The 22,478-nt window shown below is 31.2% G+C and overlaps 1 protein-coding gene and 1 long non-coding RNA gene across 6 annotated transcripts in view; one reads left to right on the top strand and one right to left on the bottom strand.

Moving 5' to 3' along the window:
• LOC126743045 (protein fem-1 homolog CG6966) overlaps positions 1–22,478 on the bottom strand; it is a 97,329-nt gene that overhangs the window by 25,314 nt on the left and 49,537 nt on the right. The window contains exon 6 of one of the 5 annotated variants that reach the window (XM_050449974.1): positions 20,834–21,455. The exons of the other annotated variants lie outside the window; for them this stretch is intronic. Coding sequence (XP_050305931.1) covers positions 20,888–21,455 — 568 coding nt within the window. The 3' untranslated portion in view covers positions 20,834–20,887. Of the gene's footprint in view, positions 1–20,833; positions 21,456–22,478 lie in introns of those variants that run through there. 5 annotated transcript variants of the gene reach the window in all.
• The window catches only part of LOC126743048 (uncharacterized), a 61,837-nt gene that overhangs the window by 18,140 nt on the left and 21,219 nt on the right, over positions 1–22,478 (top strand). The window lies entirely within an intron of this gene.

Raw genomic sequence — 22,478 nt, 5'->3', positions numbered from 1 at the left:
TGTTTTACCCATAAAGCCAAGAATTACCTAATGGCCAATAAAAAGTATCAATAATAATAGCAAAATTACTATAATCAAGGGTTTAAATCACTTAGGTTTTAAGTTTGCTAAACATATGTACATATATTTGAATAAGTGTGCAATGAGGAAGTTGCATGAAAAACAAAATCGGTTTTTTAGTATTAAAAACCGAAGAACAAAGTAAAATAATCAATACGTATTTTTTTATTTTGCTTAAATCCGATTATTTCAAAAGATATTCGAGTTTTTAGTTTTGTATATATAGATATACAAAGCATGGAGTGACGACATTAAACTATCGTCTTATGACGTCACAGGCACATTTCAAACCGCTGTAACTCTGTCAAATTTGGAACTATGAAAAAAAGAAAAAACACGTGTTTATTTATTTTTCATTCTCTATCAAAATCAAAAATAAAAAAAATTGATGCAACTTCCTCATTCCATCTTTCTTCTTTCTAAACATTTTTTGAAACTGTGAAATATTTGTAGGAATTTGATAATTTTTTATTAACTATTTTTTAGAAGGCGCAATACTACGCAATAAAATAATTTTCTGTAAAACATGAATTCGCCTCAACAATTTAGATTTTATTTAATAAAATTTAGTATCTAAATATCTTAAAAACCTTAATATCTAAACTATATGATTTCCACTATAACGTAAATAAAAAATAAAACTAATCAAATAATCTACTCTACAAAAAAATACACGCTAATACAGATAAAAATATCTTACTGGGCGAATTTCTGATCATTCATCTGTAGCAGTAGTTTAATTTTGTTAAATTTAGCACAATCCGGCAACCCGCTCCATCGCTCCGTCGAAACAAACCGGCGTCTATTCTCTCGTTAGCCTATGATCTAAATGAAATTAAAAAAAAAAAAAAAAACTCAAAATTTTTTTTTTTTATCAAGGTTTTTTTGATTTTTATCCCCAAAAAAATATTTTTAATATCAATAAAATTTTTATTTTAAAAATTTTTTTTAATATCAATAAAATTTGTAGCTTTTAATAAGACGAACATATCTTCTGTGAGTCATTATTTCCAGAAAGATACCTTTAAAACGTCAGAGGAGCTAGAAGATCACACATGTCTAAAACTTTGGACGTTAAAAAATACTTCCCGTATGCTCAGAATAACCAAACTCACGTGAACTCTATTCGATCTATAGAGTTTCATAATATTCAAATAACCGTTGCGATCTGTAGCGAATCTGGAAAAATTGGACAAAATTTTGTTTTGATTTCAAAGGCGTCCTAGTCTTAAACAAAAAAAAAACAAATGAAATTTATAAATAATCAGGTTGTAGCCTTATATTTCTAGATTATAAAAAGGTAAACATCTTTTCTCTAAACTAAATACAACCAAAGTTATAAGCACTTTTGTCCGGCGGGTCCGAATTTTGTGCGAAAACTCCCCTGCGGGAGAGCCCCTGCATTAGACCTTCGTTCTAATAACTAGGACTGTTATAGTTTAGATGAAGTTACTTGGACAAGTATAAAAACTAAAAACGTTTAGCACGCGGGGTTTTCTTTATAAGGCATTGGCGTGCATATAATTTTTGTTTCTCTGGCTTAATATATATAGTAAAAATATTATTTTACAACCAACAAAAACATTTATCAAGTCACGCAAAAATCGTGGTTAGATTTAATGACACATATTTTTTACACAGTTTTTTTTAAATTTTTAAAAAAATTGTCAAAAAGGTGGGTGGTTTGTTGTAACACAGGTATAAAATAATGTCGTGGCCGTGCTGCAATAGAATAATGTTATACTTGCCTCCGTTGATATTTGTTTCGATAAGCCCAAAAATTCCCGCTGAACAATGAATGTTCATTGAAATGAAATTGACAATGAAATTTTTGGACTTATCGAAATAAAATATAAGTGAAGTTAGCTACATATTCATAATTTAGCACCCAAATTTTTTTACGTCCAAAAATGCTTACCTATTTAGCATCACTATCCATCTCTTCAGAACTGGATTCATCATTGGCATGGATATAATTGGATTCATTCGCGATATCTATTATATCTAATTAAATTATCGTATTTAAGACTTATTGAACTTACATTAAAGTAAATATAACGAAAGGTTTCGTTAAAAATTTAGGTTCAAATATATTTTAAATATGTGAATAAGTCTATTTTCTTCTTCTTTTCAATATTTGAGCGTATGAGATAGTATTTTCTAAATTAATATTTAATATAAGTGACATAATACACAAAATAAGAGACTCGTTAATTTTAATGTCAAAAATTCAATTTAACCTTGAATTTTTATCTTAAAAAATTGTACTTAATTTTTTTTAATAAATTTGGATGGTTTTAAGAGGTAGTTATCGCGCATTTTTTGACATGCAATTAAGAATTTTATGTTCACCATTCTTCACCATCACGCATACAGGTAATGATCTCATTTTTTTAACAAAAAAATGGTACGCCACTGAGATATTTTAAATTAAAAATAATTTTTGAATTCCTCATTCAATTTGTGACAAACCCTAAGAAGACCTCTCTCACCTTTTTTTCGTATGTGGCGCCGTTTCTAAGCAAAAAAAAACATCTTGACGCGTATTTTTCTTAAGTTTTAGTAGATCATGTTTCTTTAATTTGGCTAAAAAATTTAGAAAATCCTACAGGTCGTTTAGTCAGAATGCTCACAAAGATACAACAGTTTGATTTTGATTTAGGTCATTTGACATAGGTTCCTGATCGTGAAAATATACCTGTAGACTTTCTAAGCAAATGCGTTACTTAGATTACAAGATGTTACTTGATAATTGGTATACTCAGAACAAAGGTTTTACAAAGATTTTTAAAGGTTCTACATTTTTTAAAGAACACCCCAGAAAATGTTCCTAAATTCATGGTTAAAAATGGTTATATTTTGAAACATTTAAGTAATAAACTACCTCTTAAAACTAACATTGCAGAATGTATTTCTGCCATATGAAGTTCCCAGAATTTTAATTTTAGATAACGCACCAGCGCATTGGCCATTTTTAATAAAATGGTTGATGATCCTAAGATACCAAGGACTGGTATAATTGTCGGTATCATCCAAACTTTAATAAAGTAGAGCTCATCAATAGAAATATAGGTCCAGCAATTCGCTCTTATAGATTCTCACAAGTCATGGGATAAATTTGTACTTCAAATTCAAAGTGCTTTAAATTCTGCTGTTTATGAAACAACCGATTTTTTTACCATATTTCTTGGTTTTTGGTAGAAAAGTACCTCAAGGTGACTTTTACAAGGAAATAAATAATGAAGTTGATGGTACGAAAAAAAACCGTAAACATTATGCAGAGAAGCTTAAAAGTTTACCGAATATCTATAAAATTGTGCATCAAATATTGAATTACATTTATAAGAGGAATTGCAAAACCTATAATCTAAGGCGGCGTGAAAAGGTATATCAGGTTGGTGAACAAGTATGGAGAAGGAACATGGTTCCCTCAGATGCAAGAAATGAATTTTTAGTAAAATTAGCAGATACATATATTTTATATGTGGTACGGAAAGTGAGGTCTAATAGTACATATGAGCTAGACCATTTAGATGGCAAGGATGCTGGAGTTTGGCATGTCTCAAAGCTTAAACCTTGCTTAATTTCTGATTGGAGAATCGTTGCTGAATTTAAACTTTGTGTTTATAGGAGATGAAGCATTTGCTTTACATGACCATATTTTAAAACCATTTCCACAAAGTGATCTTACTCATGAAAGGTGATTATATAATTACAGATTATCAAGGGGAAGAAATGTTGAGAATGTTTTCGGTTTGATTGCAGCCAGATTTCGAATTTTGCATACGCCTATAAACGTTGCTGTTCATAAAGTTTGTTACTTTATAATGGCTATATGTGTACTTCATAACTTTTTAAAGAGAAAAGCAAGATCATATGTTAGTGGGAATGCGTTGGATTCAGTAAATGCAACCTCTCACGAAATAAATTACAATGCCGAATGGCGAGAAAGTGAAGTACAACTTGTTGGTCTAAGAACTGTACGTCAGAGTAATTATTTATCAGCAAAATCAAATCGCGATAAATATGTTACCTACTTTAGTGGAGAAGGTACCAGTACCTTGGCAAGAGGACATTCTAATGAAGGGAAAAGCCTGAACAATTCTATAACTTATAGTTTAAATTTGAATATTTACACAAAAAAATAAAATATAAAGTTTGAGTGGACACTAAATTGTCAGCAATAAATAAAACTTAAATAATATAAAATGTATACTAACCATTTCACTGCATTCACCTTTTTCCTTCTCCTTTCTAGAAGCAGCAAGTGGTTGTTGTTCTTCAACTGAAGAAATTTGGCTATTTTGTGTAGCGTTTTCCTGAAGGTTATCACCGGTCTCAAAAGCAGAGGTCTCTTCGGAGGATGACTGACTGTTCCCCATAGTATCAAAACTCTCTGTAGGTAACTCATGTTCTCGGGTAAACATTAATAAATCGAAATACCAGAGACTTGGCACATACTGAGTATCACTAGAAGCGCCACTTCTCTTAAATTTTTCAGATTTTATAAGCTCTTTTCGAAACCAACCCCTCATCGATTGAACTTTCTTAGAGACAAGGTCTCGATCAGCATTTGGATCGACCTTGCGATAAAATTGCACTAGTGCATCATATCCCAAATTTTTTAAGTTTCTATTCCCATACTCCTTCGATTTCACTTTCCACAATGCTGGATGAGACCTATAGATCTCTATGAATTCTGTTAAGAATTCTTTGGTGGCGTGACAAGTATCAGTCATAATAAAAATCTAAAATAACAACTACTTGAAATACGTAGTAACTTTAAAAGACCCTGACGTGGTGTGGAGTGTGGGTACAGAACTCGACGTAAGCAGTACTCCCCACACTCCAACGGAATGCACGTTTAAAATCTCCTCCCGATCTATCATTTTTTCTGCGCATAACACTCACGCTTATGATTTTCCACGTGTTTTTAGAGATGACACAATAAACCGTGCAAAATAACGTCTTTGTATGGCTGGCTAATTTTTAAGCCGTAGCAACGGTGTTTTTTTGCTCTTCAAATGTCGAAAATACCAAATTTGGTCTATTCTTTTATCATAGTAAAAAAATTCTAGTTTTTTAAAATACGTCGGCTTTTTCAAACGACATACATAATAAGTATCTATAGATATTGTATTATCATCTCTTAAAAAATCAAAATTTTTCACCGCCAACAACAATGTTTTTTTTATTCTCCAATTATCGAATACACCGAATTTGGTCTCTTCTTTTATCATAGTAAAATTACTTAAGCTTTTTAAAGTATAGATATTAAGTTATCATCCCTAAAAAAATCTTAAAATTTCAACCATAATAACGGTTTCTTTTTTAAAATCTTTAAATATTAAACGTCTTATATGGATTTTAAAATAATTTTATTCGGATTCTTTTTTATATAGATTTTTAATTGTGCCAACATAACAAAATCAGTTAAAAGGAATTTTTTGCATTGAAAAAATGCATCTAATGTAAGTTATAATGCACTTAAATTTTTGCATGATTGTGTTGAGTAAACTATCAATTTTGATAAGCACCGATCCGAAATCGCGCGCGTCTTCGTGGACCGGCAAGTGCCGTTGCTCGTATTCCGTTGCTAACATTACTCCGGTATATATCTTATCTTATGTAGATAATTATCTTTTTAATGATATTCTTACCTTAGATTTAAATATCTGACTTCTCGTCTTTATCTCCTTAATACTAAGGGCTTAATTTGTAAATATTTGAAACCTGCTGCCGGATTGAGTTATGTATATTTCCCTTATATTTCTCCAATATCTTTCTTTTCTAAATTAAATTTTTTTATCTACACCTTAACTCGTTACTTAACTTTTGATTTATCTTATGTACTGTGTAAAGCAATACATTGTGAGTGTTGGACACTTTCTCTGGAAGTTTGTTACCAAGAATAAGAAAATGGTTATCTAACAACCGTAGTAGCTGTAGGGGAGATCAATTGTTTACTTGTTTTTTTTTTCAATTTAATTTGAATAAAAATATATATACAAATTATAGTTTATTCAAAGAGCTTTGGGCTCAAGATATTTAAGGTTTTAGTTTGTATAAAAAATATACCTAAAAAAAATAAAATGATGGTTTATTTTTTTATTAGCTCGGTTTAAAAGATTCTCCTTTCCCTCGTAAATTTGATTTAAGACTGATAAATTGTCAGGTTTTTTGATTAAGCCAATTTCTCTACTAATTTTTTTTTATTTCGACCTTTAACTTTCTACATTTCGGAGTCCACTCCGCTGAACTAGCAGTCCATTTTGCGTGGCTACAGGCTGTGTTGTGTTGGGTGTCAGCGAATGGACAGAACCTTGAATATTCAGCGTTGTAAGACATGTGACCCGGAAATCGGGAGGGTGAACGTCGAGAGGTGACGGTCTGGTTGGTATTCCTAGTGGAATATGTTTCGCCATTCTCACAACATGGGTGCCAAATACTGAGCGGTTGCTACTGCGTTTCACCTCAGTTCCGAACACATTTTTCTGACAGGTCGCTGACAGTGTCGCAATACGGAACACCCTATTTATTAATTTTTTTTGTGGAACTAGTGTTGTAAAAACCCGGATTAATTCAATATCCGGACAGTATTGATTCGGATGAATTAAAAATTCGGTTTTTTTATCCGGATTAATTCATCCGCTTGATGTCTCGCCCGTTTGGCAAATTATGTCATGTTTCGGGCTCGATGCTCGACCGTCCGATAAACGTTTTTTATAGCTGTTTTTCGAATATAAGATATGCATTATGCAACCCATTAGACATTTCGTTTTTACGGATTTCTACATGATGTTAAAACTAAAATAGCTAATTATGTATGTAATAAATCAAGTGTATTTTAAACGAGGCAAAATATCAATACAAAAATGCTTTGTTGCCGATTGCCGGGTTATTTGTCCGGACGATTTAATTCGGATTCTCTTAGCCGGTGGAACGTGGAACTTCGCGAGCCTCGTGCAAGCTCATACAATTATTTCATCGTCGGGCTAACGGACGACTGGCGGCATGTATCCGGACGATTTAGATATCCGGATTGATTCGGAATAATTTGATATTCGGATTGAACGGACGATTAATCCGGACTCTTCGCATTACTATGAGGAACGGTTTGGTGATTGATTAAAAAAAAAATCCATTCTTCAGCAGAATAGTGCTATAACTACTTGGTCTTGTGGGTGCTTGAATCCATTACCTTTTGTTTAGCGGGTTCAAGAAACCACTGGCAAAAATTTACGCGGGGCAAGAAATCATTTGGTCCCAATGATTGTACATTTTGCAGGTGGTAAGGCCGAAAAAGCTGTTCATGACCAACGTTCCATATTCTAACATGATTTACATCCATGGCATTAGCTACTGCTCGAGTACTTACAGATGGGTTATCTTCAAATCGCTGAAGAATTTCTTCCTCGAAACCTGGGCACCATTATCGGGCCGTTTCATTTTTACGGTGCCAGTCTCCCTAAGCCGTTGATTGGACCCTTTCAAAAAGTGTGCGAGTTGGAACTCGCCTTTGGGAAAACCGCTTTTCATATAATCGAGATCATTGCTTAATCGTGATAAAAAAGCAAATTTATACCGTGTAGAATCGATTACTGACAAATGACAAGTTATCACAGTGAATGTTATTCCATTTGATGAAAAGCCATAATACTAGGATGCGTCCTAAAATATAAATCTTTTTACGGGTTATGGCTTATTTCTACTCTACTAGAACTGTATTAAGAACATTTAATTGAATCTATTTATGGGTGATTTTATTAAATTTTAAACATGAAATTTTATAGATATTAAAACAATTTTTGATATGTTATATATAAATTTATGTAATTTTTAAAATTACTTGATTGCACAGCATTGTGGTATTCCCAGCAAAAAGTTAGGAGTTCAGTCCTGATTAATTCTTGAACATTTTTAACATGTTCGAGTTCAGTATCGCTTTTCGGCAAATTAACTTTAGCATTATTAATAAAACAGTTAATTCTGGTGCTGTATCGTAAAGATTAATTTACTTTTAGTCAATTTTTACAAAAACGCTGATATTTAGTAATTTTGGCGGAGAGCGTACTCAAATGAATTGAAATTTTTAGGCCTAAATGCCTATAGGAGGAACTAGCTCTGTATACTTTTTGGGGTAGATCGGTATACATGGTGAGTAATTTAAGCGATCAAATTTGAGTAATAAAAATTTAAACTGCTCCAAAGGCTAAAAGATAATTAATTAAAATCTATTTCTTAATATACCCTACAATGATCTACGTAGAGTAGTTTCTGCTCTACACTATTTTTTTACTTTGACGCTTAATACTGGCATACCTTTGCCACATATGAAAACCATTTTTGCCCTCAGACACCCGGAATTTATTTATTTATATATTTATTTCAATATACGGCAGAGCCAGTTAACAAAAACAAAATAAATAATACAAAATACTAGATAATATAACAATACAAATATAAATATAATACTAGAATTACAATCATCAGCAAGGCTAAAAACTTAACACTATCCAAGGAACGTAGGGTCTAAAATTATTTATTTTTAATTTGAATGTAAGCCGCTGGAAAATGGATCCAAACTATTTTTATTAAAGAAACGCAAAGTCCTAGTCACTGGAGAAAAAAACTTTTTTTTTTAATTTATCTGGCTATAACCGCATTAAAAGCCGTTTATTAATATTACCGTTTACCAGCAAATTGGAATTTTTTTGCTTTATCAGCAAAAAGTAATTTTGTAATCAAGAAGTTGAAATTTAATTTGTTAAAATGTTGAAGATTGTTACTTCCTCTCCCCCCGGGCTTGATAATGGAACAATAAGCCGCATGGTTTGACGACGGCAAATTCTACGTGGGGTTGGAACTGACTTTCTCATTTCGAAAATTAAACTGAGCCGAAATGATCGTAGGTAGTGACGATATGCGGAAACTATGAATTTTCCGAATATGTATATTTTATATCTAATATTCTTTATTCATATGGAAGTTTATTTTGTAGAGAATAATGCGTGGAAGTGGAATGGTATCATGGGAGAAGGATGCTAATATCTGGCAACAATTATAAATACGTTGTGTTCATTTCGTAACGTCACGGGCTATTTTATTAATAAATTATTGATATTATGAAGATAATTTTAAACGATTTTTTTATAAATTATTAGGATAATTAAAATAAATATGAATATTATTATTATATATATTTATATAAATATAAATATATATTTGCATTATGCAGGCGATATTGATGTTTAGGAGCATTGATAATCTAAAAATAATAATAGTAATCGTAATATACAGAATGATATAAAGTTTAACGGCATTTTTAAATAAATAATACTTACACTTTTTTTAAGATACCATTAATAATTTTCCAAAATTGTATTAAAATTGCATTAAAATTTTGTATATTTTTTTTTTAAATAAAAGAATGAACTTTTCTTCTAACTACACGTGGTGGTCGTGTTTAAATAATCATGCACGTTTTCATTGACTGACAATCCAGGAGTATGAGTAGTAGATCTATTATTGGAACTTCCTTTCGTTGAAGTTAACGTCTTATCCATTTTTTATATTTTTATACTCTGTGATATACAGGGTGATTGATGGTACCTTAGACGTTTACGGAGAACGGAAAATGTTTGTTTTTAAATTTTTGAATCATGGTGCAAAATTTTGAAAATTTTGCACCTGGGATCTAACGATTAAATATATTTTTAGCGATACAGCGTTGCCGCTTATATCAAAAAATAGTAGCAACTTTGTTATTTTAAATTGAATACCCTGTATATTATTTAATTTTCCGAGCCGCTCCGAATCACTTTCTGATTGTTTTTGTATAAGTTGTTCCTATACCTATCTTAAGAGGTTTTCGAGAAATTAATTATTTTCTTTATTTTTTGACCAAAATATAGCTCCAAATAAATTTTCATTACTACGGCATTGGAAAGCGCAGAAAATTGAAATTATAATTGTAATTTACGGTAGTAAGTATTGTACAGGGTGGCCAAATAACAATGCGAGGTACTGTATCTGGGAAACTATTCATCGTAGAAGCTTGCGATAAAAAAATGTATTACTAAAATGGCCAAGAGAATGACCTGGAAAATATTTTCAAGTTTCTAAAATGGCCGCTAGGGGGCGCAACTGCAATCTTGAATCTAGAAAACTGATGTTTCTGTAAATTTTGCTGAATTAACCTAACAAAAAAATAGCTGATTATTAAAGTAGAGACTAATCCGAACCTTTTTTATTTGAATAGTTTTGCTGTATCTCTAAAAATAAAGTGGTGGGGGGTGTTCAAAAATTGGCTTAAAACACACCCTGTATACTAAAAACGCCTTAGCCGATTTTATCAAACTTGGGCTAGTTGAAAAGAGCTATTATTAAGCTACGAATATTATTATATTTCATGTTTTTTTAGTTTTACATCTCGCCGCTAGAGGGCCTTTTTCGGCTTTCTGACACAAATGACTAATTTTCTCAAAAAACTTAAATGCAATGGTATACATTTTTTTATACAAAAAAATAGCTTAATGACGCCTAAATATGCTTGCGAAAACCGCATCTTAATATCTTCATCCTAACCTAAAATTTAGGCCAAAGAAAATTTTATATGGAAATCCCTTAATATTTATAAAAACTACAAAATCATTTATTTCGAATTTCTTTTATAATGTACGTTGTAGTATAAAGGATTATTATACTATAAAGGACCGATATATTATACTATAAAGGACCGATTTTAAAAAGAAAGGGTTTTAATGCCCCCGTAAATGCTCGAAATGCTGACCATCACGCTCTATGCATTGCTGAAGCCTCTCATGGGTAGATAGAACTGCAGCTTCAATTTCGGCTCTCGGTATGGTATGTATTGCATTACGAATGCGGTTTTTCATATCTTCTCTAGTCGTAGGCTGAGTCTGAAATACAATGGCCTTTAACCGCCCCCATAAATAGAAATGAAGACAGGTTAAGTCTGGGGATCGCGGAGGCCATGGAAACAGGCTTCCTATTCCAATCCACCGCTGTTGAAAAATGTTATTAATATGCTCTCGCACGTTCCTAGCAAAATGTGCTGGACAACCATCCAACTGCAAAAACAAATTTTGCCGGACTTCCAGTGGCACATCTTCCAGCAACAACGGTAATTGATTTACCAAAAAGTCGAAAAAAACATTGCCATTTAGAGATTGCTCAAAAAAATATGGTCCAATAATGTTGTCTCCAAGTATACCACACCACACATTTAAACTTCAGCGCCCTTGGTGCTGAACTTCACGCAACCAATGCGGATTTTCTGCAGACCAATAATGCATGTTATGCAGGTTGACTCTACCGTCACTATTAAATGTGGCTTCATCGGTCCAAAGAATTTTAAATAAAAAATCTCTGTCCTCGCGTATCATGCCTAATATCCAATGGCAAAAGTCCAACCTACGGTCAAAGTCTGCTTCTTCCAATGCGTGATGTAAATTAACATGATATGGGTGCATTCTATAAATATATTAAAAAAAAAGCTGAACTTAAATAAATCCATATATGGCGATGGCTATTAGAATTTACCTATTGTCCTTCAAAATATTTTAAATCGTTGTTCTTGATATGCCTAATTCAAGGCATAATGCTCTTGTGCTAACATGAGGATTTCCTTCAATATATCCCAGTACGCTGTTAATATTGTCCACATTTCTTCTAATTCTTGGCCGTTGAAACCTAGGCCGAAAACTACCATTGGCTCGTAAGTTCGCCACTAATCGGGGAAAAAATCTAACATCGCAAGGACTTCGATTTGGATATCGAGCAGCATAAACTCTTTTTGCTACTGCAGCATTTTGAAGACATTCAAAATAAACCGCAAGCATATCAACAGCTTCATCGTTCGTAAAACGCATTTTGCATTAACAAAAAATGCTCAAGTAACGTAAAACTTTTGACAACTTACTATTGACAATTTGAGGAATGTTTATAATTTGAGTAGACATTTGTTTTGTTGCATTCCATGGCCTGCTTTCTACGAATTATTTTTTTCGTATTATATCCATAGTGAATATATAACATAAAATAGGTCTGATTTTTGATATAAGCATTATTAATACTTACCTTTTAGTGATATTAGGTAATATTTTCAAAAATGGTAAATTTTGTTTTCAAAAGTAGTGAATTTTAAAAAATTCCAAAATAATTAGTATAAAAAAATTAAAATTTAAGGGTATAAAATATTCTTTGGCCTATATTTTAGGTTAGGAACAAGATATCGAGTTGCGGTTTTCGCAAGATTATTTAGACATCATTTAGTTATTTTTCTGTGAAAAAAAAATCATATCAACGCATTTAAGTTTTTTGAGAAAATTAGTCATTTGTGTCAGAAAGCCGAAAAAAGCCCTCTAGCGGCGAGACGTAAAACTAAAAAAACATGAAATATAATAATATTCGTAGCTTAATAATAGCTCTTTTCAACTAGCCCAAGTTTGATAAAATCGGCTAAGGCGTTTTTAGTATACAGGGTGTGTTTTAAGCCAACTTTTGAACACCCCCCACCACTTTATTTTTAGAGATACAGCAAAACTATTCAAATAAAAAAGGTTCGGATTAGTCTCTACTTTAATAATCAGCTATTTTTTTGTTAGGTTAATTCAGCAAAATTTACAGAAACATCAGTTTTCTAGATTCAAGATTGCGCCCCCTAGCGGCCATTTTAGAAACTTGAAAATATTTTCCAGGTCGTTCTCTTGGCCATTTTAGTAATAAATTTTTTTATCGCAAGCTTCTACGATGAATAGTTTCCCAGATACAGTACCTCTCATTCTTATTTGGCCACCCTGTACATTAGTTTTCCCTAAAAAATTTTGTTCTACGTTATACAGTTCAAATTACAACTAAAACATGTTTGCGCCCCATTATTATCGTTTAAAAAACAATCCTTTCAGTCATTTAATGAGAAAAAAACTTGATGTTCTCAATAAGGGTCTAAACTTCGCACCAGTTTCAAATTGCAAAAATAACCTGGAGGAGATTGTAGTAAGTGTTGAATCATCAATTCAGTACTTGCCAGAATCTTCGGAAGGTTTTGCTAGAGAAACGATTCACAACCAAATTACAAAGAATCTTACTAAATCAAAAAACACATCGGGTTCTGATATTGTTAAACGACTGAGAGAAAAAGATTGTTTCTATTTCAAAGTTGACAAGGGAAACAAAGTTGTTATTTTAGACAAACCAGAATATTTTAAACGAGTTGATGATCTTATTGAAAATGCTCCATATAAAAAGATTTCTAAAAACCCTTTATCAAAAATGATTTCGCAGGTTAAGACAGCATTAAATGACGGCAAAAATCTTATTTCCTCGTCAGAAAAATTCAAGTTACAACTTTGCGAACCCAACATTTTCAAAATTATATTGTCTAATAATTCCACTGCGAGAATGGATTATTTCTTCAACTCAATAACTGTTTTTCATCTATCAAATTTACCTTTGCATAAGAAATAAATAACCAACTTCGATTCCTAGATACTCTTGTCATCAAAAATAATAATAAGTTAGAATTTGATATTTATAAAACAGAAACAAATACTTTTAGATACATAACTAGTGTTACCTCTAACTACTGTTTTCAACATAAAATGGCTAGCATGCATTTCTTGGTACATCGTTTGGTCTCATTTTCTCTAAGTAATAGCAGATTTAATAAAGAAAAGACAACAATTAAAACAATCGCTAGGGTCAATGGTTATGACGATGAGATTATGGATAAGCTGATTAGAAGACATAGGTTTAAAGTTAATCTTAAAAACTCTACCATACCAAAGTTTACTGAATAAAATAAAAGTTGCTTCACTGAGCTCCACGCGCCGAATTACCTATTCACCGCCCCTCACTTCATTTGCCGGGCGACGCTCCAACAATCGAATCTGTTGGGTTACACAGTAGAGCTTAAATCGTTTTGATGTGCGAGCGTTTTATTACTAGTTGCACCGGGTGGACTCAGTGGACTGGCAAATTAATTATTATAATCTATTATATTAAAATGTCGACTTATTGTTCGGTAGACAGTTGTTTTACAAAGCGTGGAAGTGTTTTGATGTTATTTAGATGTCCGAAAAATAAAAATATATTTATAAAATATATTTTTATATATATAATAAAATAACAAATAAGAAATAAGGGTAACCAATTTCATGCCAGGTTATAGTACCTTTCTGTCTTGAGAGGGTGTGTTGTGACCAAAATAACGTGCGCAGTTTCGTTTTCACATAAAATAAAATATGAAAGTTGGATTTTGGTCAACTTCTTATTTTATTCTTATATTATTTTGCTATATAAATGCGTTTATGGAACTTTTGTACATTTAACTCTTATTTTATTTTTATTTTATTTCTTATTTTACTTTATTTGTCTGTATAAATCCAGATTAAGAGGCAACATTGTTTACATTTTAAAATGACAAAATATATTTTCCTCTCAATCTTTTGTCCTTCTTTTACAATATTGCACTTTTGCCAGAGCTATTTATCCGCTTTTTAAGTATTAAAAAATGTAATACCTTTTAAAGGTTATTTGAGTCGGAAACATACCTGAGCTTATAATGAAAAAGAACTAATCGAAAATTAATAAAATTCATAGAAAAATCGACTTAATTTAAAAGCAAAAATATTAATAAAAGCAGCAGTCAAAACAAAAATATCTTGGAGCATTAAAAAATTTAGTCACTTCGGCAACGTTGCGCTACAGTCTTACGCACGTTTTACTATTTTTCGAGTTCTGTCAAAAATTATGAATGAATGAATCCCGAGCGATGTTGCCAAGGAATTAAAACAAATAAACGCTTTAAATTATTGAGTCTAAGGGCGTATTTTGTGTTTAGAGAAAATATGCATTGTTGCCAGGGGTACTAACAACACTTTCTCCATCCTTTTCTCTCTCACTACTAATTTTAAAACAATAAAATTCCACATTTTTGGGCTGGTTATGAATGAAACATTACGTTTATTACTTATAATGTCTTTGGTAATGGCATTATTAGTCTGACAAAATAACAAAAACGTCAAAAAGTGTAGTAATCAATCATTTAAATTTCAAACATGTCATTACTTAGTAGTTATGTCTATCTTTAGTTGTTAAGTTTAGTAACAGTAATATATGCATTTTTTTCACACAAACTTTTGACTTTGATTTAAAAATAAATCCTAATGAAACCAGTCGTACCAAAACCACCTTTAATAAGATACCTAAGTACCTAATTATTAACAAAAAAATTTAACCATTTAGTTCTTGAATTACGTAAACTTTGATAATGTAAAATTGATTTAGTTTGGTGGCTATAAAAACAAATAATTTATAGTATTATCAATTTACATATTTTTCCCAAGTAGGTACATTAAATAATAATTTAATGCCAGATAACAAAGTTATTATAAAATCGTACTCCGTCTTCCCCTACAGTTCGAATTAGACGAAACTCGATTTTTTACCAGAATTCCCCTTTACATTTTTTGCTAATTCCCAGTCGGCGAGGAGCTCGGCGGCCTGCCTCTGAGATCGAAATATAAAAGGTTTTTCGCCGAGTGAAGCAACTTGTATTTTATTCAGTAAACTTTGACCATACGATCCTATCTTGACGAGAGGCTTTGATAGGGTTTTCAAAGACTTAGGTCTAAGAATGGTCTATCAAAGTTCGGACAAGTTAAGGAAACCCAAAAGATAAAATAAAGGCCAATGAAAAGTCTGGAATCTCTGAGATTAATTGCGACGATTGTGATAAAAAGTACATAGGACAAACCAGAAGATCAATTAATGTCAGATTTAAAGAACATGTAGCTCATGTGAAATATGGAATAGTTGAAAAGTCAAGTGTGGCTGAACATGTTTTAAATACTGCTCAGTTTGTAGGGATAGACAACTTAAAATTACTTAAGCCAGTTAATAACAATAGAAAATTAGATGCAAACGAAAGTTTAGCAATATTCAAAAATCAAATAAACATTCTTAACAGGGATAAAGATTCAATCCCTTATAGTCAATTATATAGTTTAGTTAGTGTTTAAGATTTCTTTGGCCATGCTTCATTGCTTATTCCGCTCTATTAGTTACATAAGAAGTTTTGTAAGTAGTTTTAGTTTAGTTTTAATCTTCGATTTTTAATCTCCCGAAGATGCTAACATCGTTAGCGAAAAACGTATCGAGAGTAAAAATAAAGAGTTTTGGTTAGTGGTAAAACTGTCTCGTAATTTGAGCATCACGCCAAAGGTTCCAACCATAGGACTGTTATACAGGGTTGTTCAAAATTAGTGATTTTACCGCTAGATACAAAAATTGTGATATGTTTATTTTTTTAAACCGAACACACTGTATATTATAACATATTCTAAAAGAAAATTGAAATCTCCTTCTATCGAGGTATTATGTTCCCATATCTAAATAGTTCGGTTTCTGAAACAAAAAGCAATTTTCTGTAAAAATCGGAATATTTTGACATATTTGCTTTAGGTGGCCATGAAAAGTCATAACGCAACAATGCTATTGATGTTTGACAGTTACATTTAGATGAATAATAGTAAATAGGCTTGGATGTTTTTTTTTAAATAGTGACCTAAAAATTCATTAAAATGGAAAGAAATAGTTATTCAAATGAAGTTTTGATGAATCTATTATTACTCATGGGCAATGTGACAAAACTGTAGCAAGAACATGCAGAAAGTTTAACGAAATATACCCCAATTTACAAGAAATTAATAAAAGAAAATGTGTGCAAATTTCATCCGGAGTGCAGCAGATGATTTAGGCCTAACTTATTATTCTATGCAAAAAATTCTGGACGAGAATAAATGATGCCAAATTTTCAAAAAAAAATCTATTTTCTGTTCTCCGTAAACGTCTAAGGTACCATAAACCATCAATTACCGTGTATATATGTCTGTATGTTATATATTACACTATGGCGTAAATACTACAATGTTTAACACTTTTGAAGTAATATTTATACTCTGTGCCTCATAAGCCCTATTTATTTATGTACATCCGCCAGATTACAAGGAAGCACAACGAAGTTTACATTACCTGCCAAATAAGTATATTAAATATTATGCTAATCTGTGTTACATTTAAAGATCGCATCTCCCTGTACCCTTCTCATAGAGTTCGAGCCCTACTTTTTTGTTCTCGGTTTATTCATTGACTTTTGGTATTTCTCGTCTATTTGTATAAGTTTGTAATTAATAGAGTAAGTTTTAGTCTACTTACTTCGACTAAATTACATGATATATTTCTTAAACTAGTTGACGTTATCTACGTTTCTAATGAACTTTCTGACGATTCAAGATGTGGATAATAGCGTCGACTTCTGCATTAGCTTAGAGATGCTATCCTTAAGGTTGCGCAGTTTTATATCTGCGATCAAGCTCTTTGATATTACTCCTGTTGTTGACACAATAAATGGCATTGTCCGCACTTCTCTCATTTCCCATTGTCTTCTTATCTGGTGTTCTCGATCACAGGACTTAACAATCTTTTCATTCATTTCTAAGTATTCTAAGTATTCATACTTAGGAAGGAGAGTTGTTATTTTTAGGAATAGCTACATCAATAAGAGTAAACTTTAGAAATGTACAATAGTATAGTACTCTTAGTTCAATTTGATAGAGCGTACCATTTACGAGAAAAGCGACTTTGAAAATGTTCTGATTGCGTATGTTTATTGATGAAAATTAATTCGCATTACGATCGACAAAAAAGACTATAAAAATATAAACTTTAGAAATGTAGTACATACTTAAAGCATTAGCATATACTACTTTTTATGCATTCCACCCATTAGCGTTTAAACGATATGTGGATGACATTTGTATTGATTGGGGAGGCAATGACGATCAATTGTCCACCTTCTTAAATTTTACAAACGGTCTACATGGTAGAATTTCATTTACCTTAGAAAAGGAGCACAACAAAAGTTTACCTTTCTTAGACCTTTTGTTAATAAGGAATAATAATAAAATCGAATTCGATATATACAGGAAACCATCCAGAACTGACAACAACATACAATTCACTTCTAACTCACCACATACCCACAAGTTTGCTTCATTTAACTCTTTGTTATGTTCACCCTTCCTCTATCCAAGGAATCTTTTTATAAAGAATTTAACATAATAAAGCAGCTTGTAGTTAATAACGGTTTTCCACTTTCTACCATAAATAAACTTTTTTTCGTATACATGAATATATATAAATTCTCCTACCACATCTTACACTCCAAGTCTTTAAATCTTTTAAGACTTGGAGTGTAAGATTTTTTTAAACAAATTCAGATCTTTAACATTTTTTGGTTCAATATCTCTCCAACTTGCAAAACTCTTTAAAAATAATCTTAATCCTTCAATAGCTTTTGAAACTGCAAACACTTTAAAAAAACACTTGATAAACACGAAGGATAAAATGGAGCAAACTTTAAAATCTGGGGTGTATTCTTTGAATTGTGGTGAGTGTTCTGCTGTGTATGTTGATCAGTCTGGTAGAAGAATTTCCACTAGGGTGAAAGAACATATGAGTCTTTTCAACAATTGTAAAAACACCGATATGAAAGAAACAAAGTCAGCCTTTACAAATCATCTTTTATCGACTGTTCATAACTTTTCGGTGTCGGGTGATGTAACTATATTACATGAGTGTGGAAAAGGTAAAAAACTAGATCTCCTCGAAAAGCTGGAGATTACAAGAGCTAAGAGAAGCCCAATATTAAATTGTGTCAATGATATCTTTAATCTCGAACCTAATCTCATTTTCAATAATCTCCAATAAAATTTTAATTTTGTCTCATATAATGTAATTATTGGTACACTACATCGTTACTCCGGTTTGGCGACAAGGTATATGCTTCGGACTTCGGATCCAATGGTCTCTGGTTCGATCCCTATTAAATCAAAACATTAAAAAAAAAAAACCTTTTTTTATATTTTTTTGTCCTTTCATAATTGTATTTGTTTTCATTCCTTGTAAGATAATATGTATAAAATATACTGGATGTGATATTTGGCGTTTTAAATTCCATATTTTAGTCAATAACGATACACGATGGTGTAAACGTATTTTATTTTAATTTTTTTATTTACGTTAGTGTGAGTCAGTGTGGGTTTTTTGTATTTCGATAGGTATATCTTTTCTGTTAATTAGCGTTCTCTTCCGTATAATTTAATTTTGATAGTTTTAGTTAGCTCTGATGATGCACTAATGCGGCGAAACGCGTAACCTTTAATAGACGCTGATTTATGAGACTTGGACTTTGAGTTTACTTTTTTCTCTTCTTTGGTCAAAAAAATGCTTGATTTGTTTAATATACATATGTTAATATCAGTAGTTAGGTAGGAATATAATATACAAATTTCTGCCACCAGACAACAGTTGTTGGATCTTATAATAGCAGTCATCGTATTAAAATAAATTTATACGTATTTTCCAGCATTAAACGCAATTTTTTTTGTGTAACCCTATAAATATAAATATTATATATAAATTTACTTACTTTTTATTACTTATTTAAAAAATATATTTTTTGTATTTTTTCCCATAATTTACGAGATATAAGTAGTTCTGATTGGGATAGATAATATTTGAAATTTACACAGTACCTTTGACCCACTGTGCGACATGATTTATTATTGACAAATTGCAAATGACAAGGGGGGATAGGGGCATTATTGTATCACCAATTTATATTCTTCTGTCTTGACCCCTTGTGAATCATCGAAATTTCATATAGTCTATTAAAATAGATTCTCCTCCACAAGCAATTCTAAAAAATATAGGATAAAAGGATAAAAATAGGATAAAAGGGAAAAATAGATAATTATGGTAATTATTGGACGGCAAACGTCATTTATAACGTAAAACCTTAAATATGTCAAAGACGGTTAGACTTAGATATAGGAGATCATACATCAAATTATTTAGATTCGGATGTAAAATCCAAAAATTTAATAAATATAGGGCGTTGCATTTAAAATAACGAAGTTGACACCTATTTCAGGTATAACCAAAAGTGTCGCCATCTTGAAAATATTTTAGACGACGTGCCTCCATCAACTTTAGTATAATGTTAAATTTTGAGATTTTTCTCAATTATAGTTTTCCCACAATCAATCGATACGCTTCGGGAGATTCACTCTGCGTATATATGACTTTTTAACTAAATATTTGATTCTTAATAAAAAGTAAACCATAGCGGAAAATTCGAGTCCTATTTGAGAAAGTCTTAGTCATAACCAGACAAGTTTTTTTATTACGTAACTTGGTACCATTAGATTTTACAAAATTTGACCGATAACATTTATGAAATTATTCTCTACAATTCTTTCGCTATTTGATTAAAAATGGTATAAACATTTTTATCAATTTTAAGCCAGTAACGTTTGAAATTTCATTGTATGCTCATATTGGAATGGTTTAAAGCAATCTAAAAATTTAATAAACTTCTGAATAAACATTTTAAATTATATTAAAATGTTTATAAAAACACTAAATTATTATGCAAAATTTAACGATATCTCAGACCATTTCTAAACCAAAAATAGAAACCATCTTGAGAGGCCGCTCTTGTAAAAGACTCGAGATCCTGCTTTAGTGGATTTTGGTTTAAATAAAATGTTGTTTCTATGTTATTCATTAATGTTCTCTAGCGATAGAAACCACTAAATTGCTTTTAATCTTTGTGTTGCCTAAAAAAGAAATTTTCCAGAATCCAGATAATGTCACATAGAGTGTTTTAAAACAAACAAAAAAATAAAAATTATTAAACACTAACAAATTTTTAATAAATACGTATATAAGATTAGGCCTAAGGTAAATGAGATTTTACAAAATGCTCTAAAGTTTTGGGCAACTGATTCTTAAAATTTATTTTGTACTTTACTATCTTGGTAGCGCACATGCATTTTAAATTTGTATAGTTAACAAGTGACAGATCTTCCATACTGTGATGTTCAACAATCTGAACTACCCGACATATGGCATGAAGAGGTGTATCGCCTGAATGATCTGGCAGATCCAGGTGAGCTCCATGGTCTAGCAAGAATTTAGCTAACTCTGGGGAGTAATTATAGGGCATTGTTGCCACATGTAACGGCGTGCGACCGCTATTGTTCTTAGCATTAATATCTGCCCCACACTCCAGTAGTTTCTTAAGCACCTTTTGGCAAGGAAATATCATAATTGGTTCCTGGTCTAAGAAGTAACTGGATTTTATAGTGTTATAACGAGACACGCAAAGGTGTAAAATAGAATCTCCTGCTACAATACATTTAGGTTCAGTGACGAGTACATCTACGAGAATTTTGTCTACAAAATCCTTATTGGCTTCGGTTTGGGCGGTTTCTACCATGAGGTAGATCAAGTGAGTTATGCTCCTAGACAAAAGAAAAATATATATACCGGGTGACACAGAAGAAAGGGAACACTTAATAACTTTTTTTACTTTTCAAGATAAACAAATGACATTTGGTATATCCATAGAATAGTTAGAAGAGCATCTTTTGAGATATTCTATTGTTTTCACCACTTCCGGTTTAACAGGAAGTGACAATAACTTTCTTATTTTAAATAGGACACTTGGTATATTATTACGTTTTTCGATAGAAAATAATATTCTTAAAACAATGATACTATATTTGCTACCTTTTTTTATACTCTTTTATTACTTATATTAATTGAAAAATAAGCCGATAAGAAGAAAAAACAAATTTACAAAAACGAACAAATTTTTCAATGCAATATTTTTTCAGTATCTTAATATTACATATTTTATTTAATATTTACCCAACATAACATAGGTAAACAAACAGAAAAAACGACCACCACCTTGTCTTATGAAAGTACGTATGCGCGGGAATATAGCGTGCGGCATATAAACTTTTTCTTTATTGGTAAACATATCAAATATTAGCAAATTTATTTAAATAACAAATAATAATTGCGCTTGACAAGATGTCATGTATTATGTCAATTGAAAAATAATTGAAGAACGCGTCAAAATGCAGCCTATTCAAGCAATCAAAGCTATGCTATTTTTATTGATGAAATGCGTTTATTTATGTGACTTAGTTTTTTTCTTCTTATGGACTTATTTATTAACCGATTTAAAAAATAATCATATCAAATTATTGGAAAAAAGAAACCGCATTTTAAAAGTGGTTGTTTCCAATAATGTGTTCTCTACAAAAATTTAGACTAGTTTTAGCGGTTTAGACATTTTAAATAAGCATGTGAAAGATTTAAGTCATAAAATGTAACGAAAACTATTAAAGAAAACTACTTGATTAAAAATTAAAACTTTCAACGCACCCTATTTTAAAATTTACAAAAGTGATTTTTTCTATGAATATAAAACAAAGAGTGGAAAATACAGTATTATTTTTTTAGAATATTATTTT

Source organism: Anthonomus grandis, chromosome 12, assembly GCF_022605725.1.
Source record: "Anthonomus grandis grandis chromosome 12, icAntGran1.3, whole genome shotgun sequence".
NCBI classification, from domain to species: Eukaryota; Metazoa; Arthropoda; class Insecta; order Coleoptera; family Curculionidae; genus Anthonomus; species Anthonomus grandis.
This window is presented reverse-complemented; position numbering and strand designations above follow the sequence as displayed.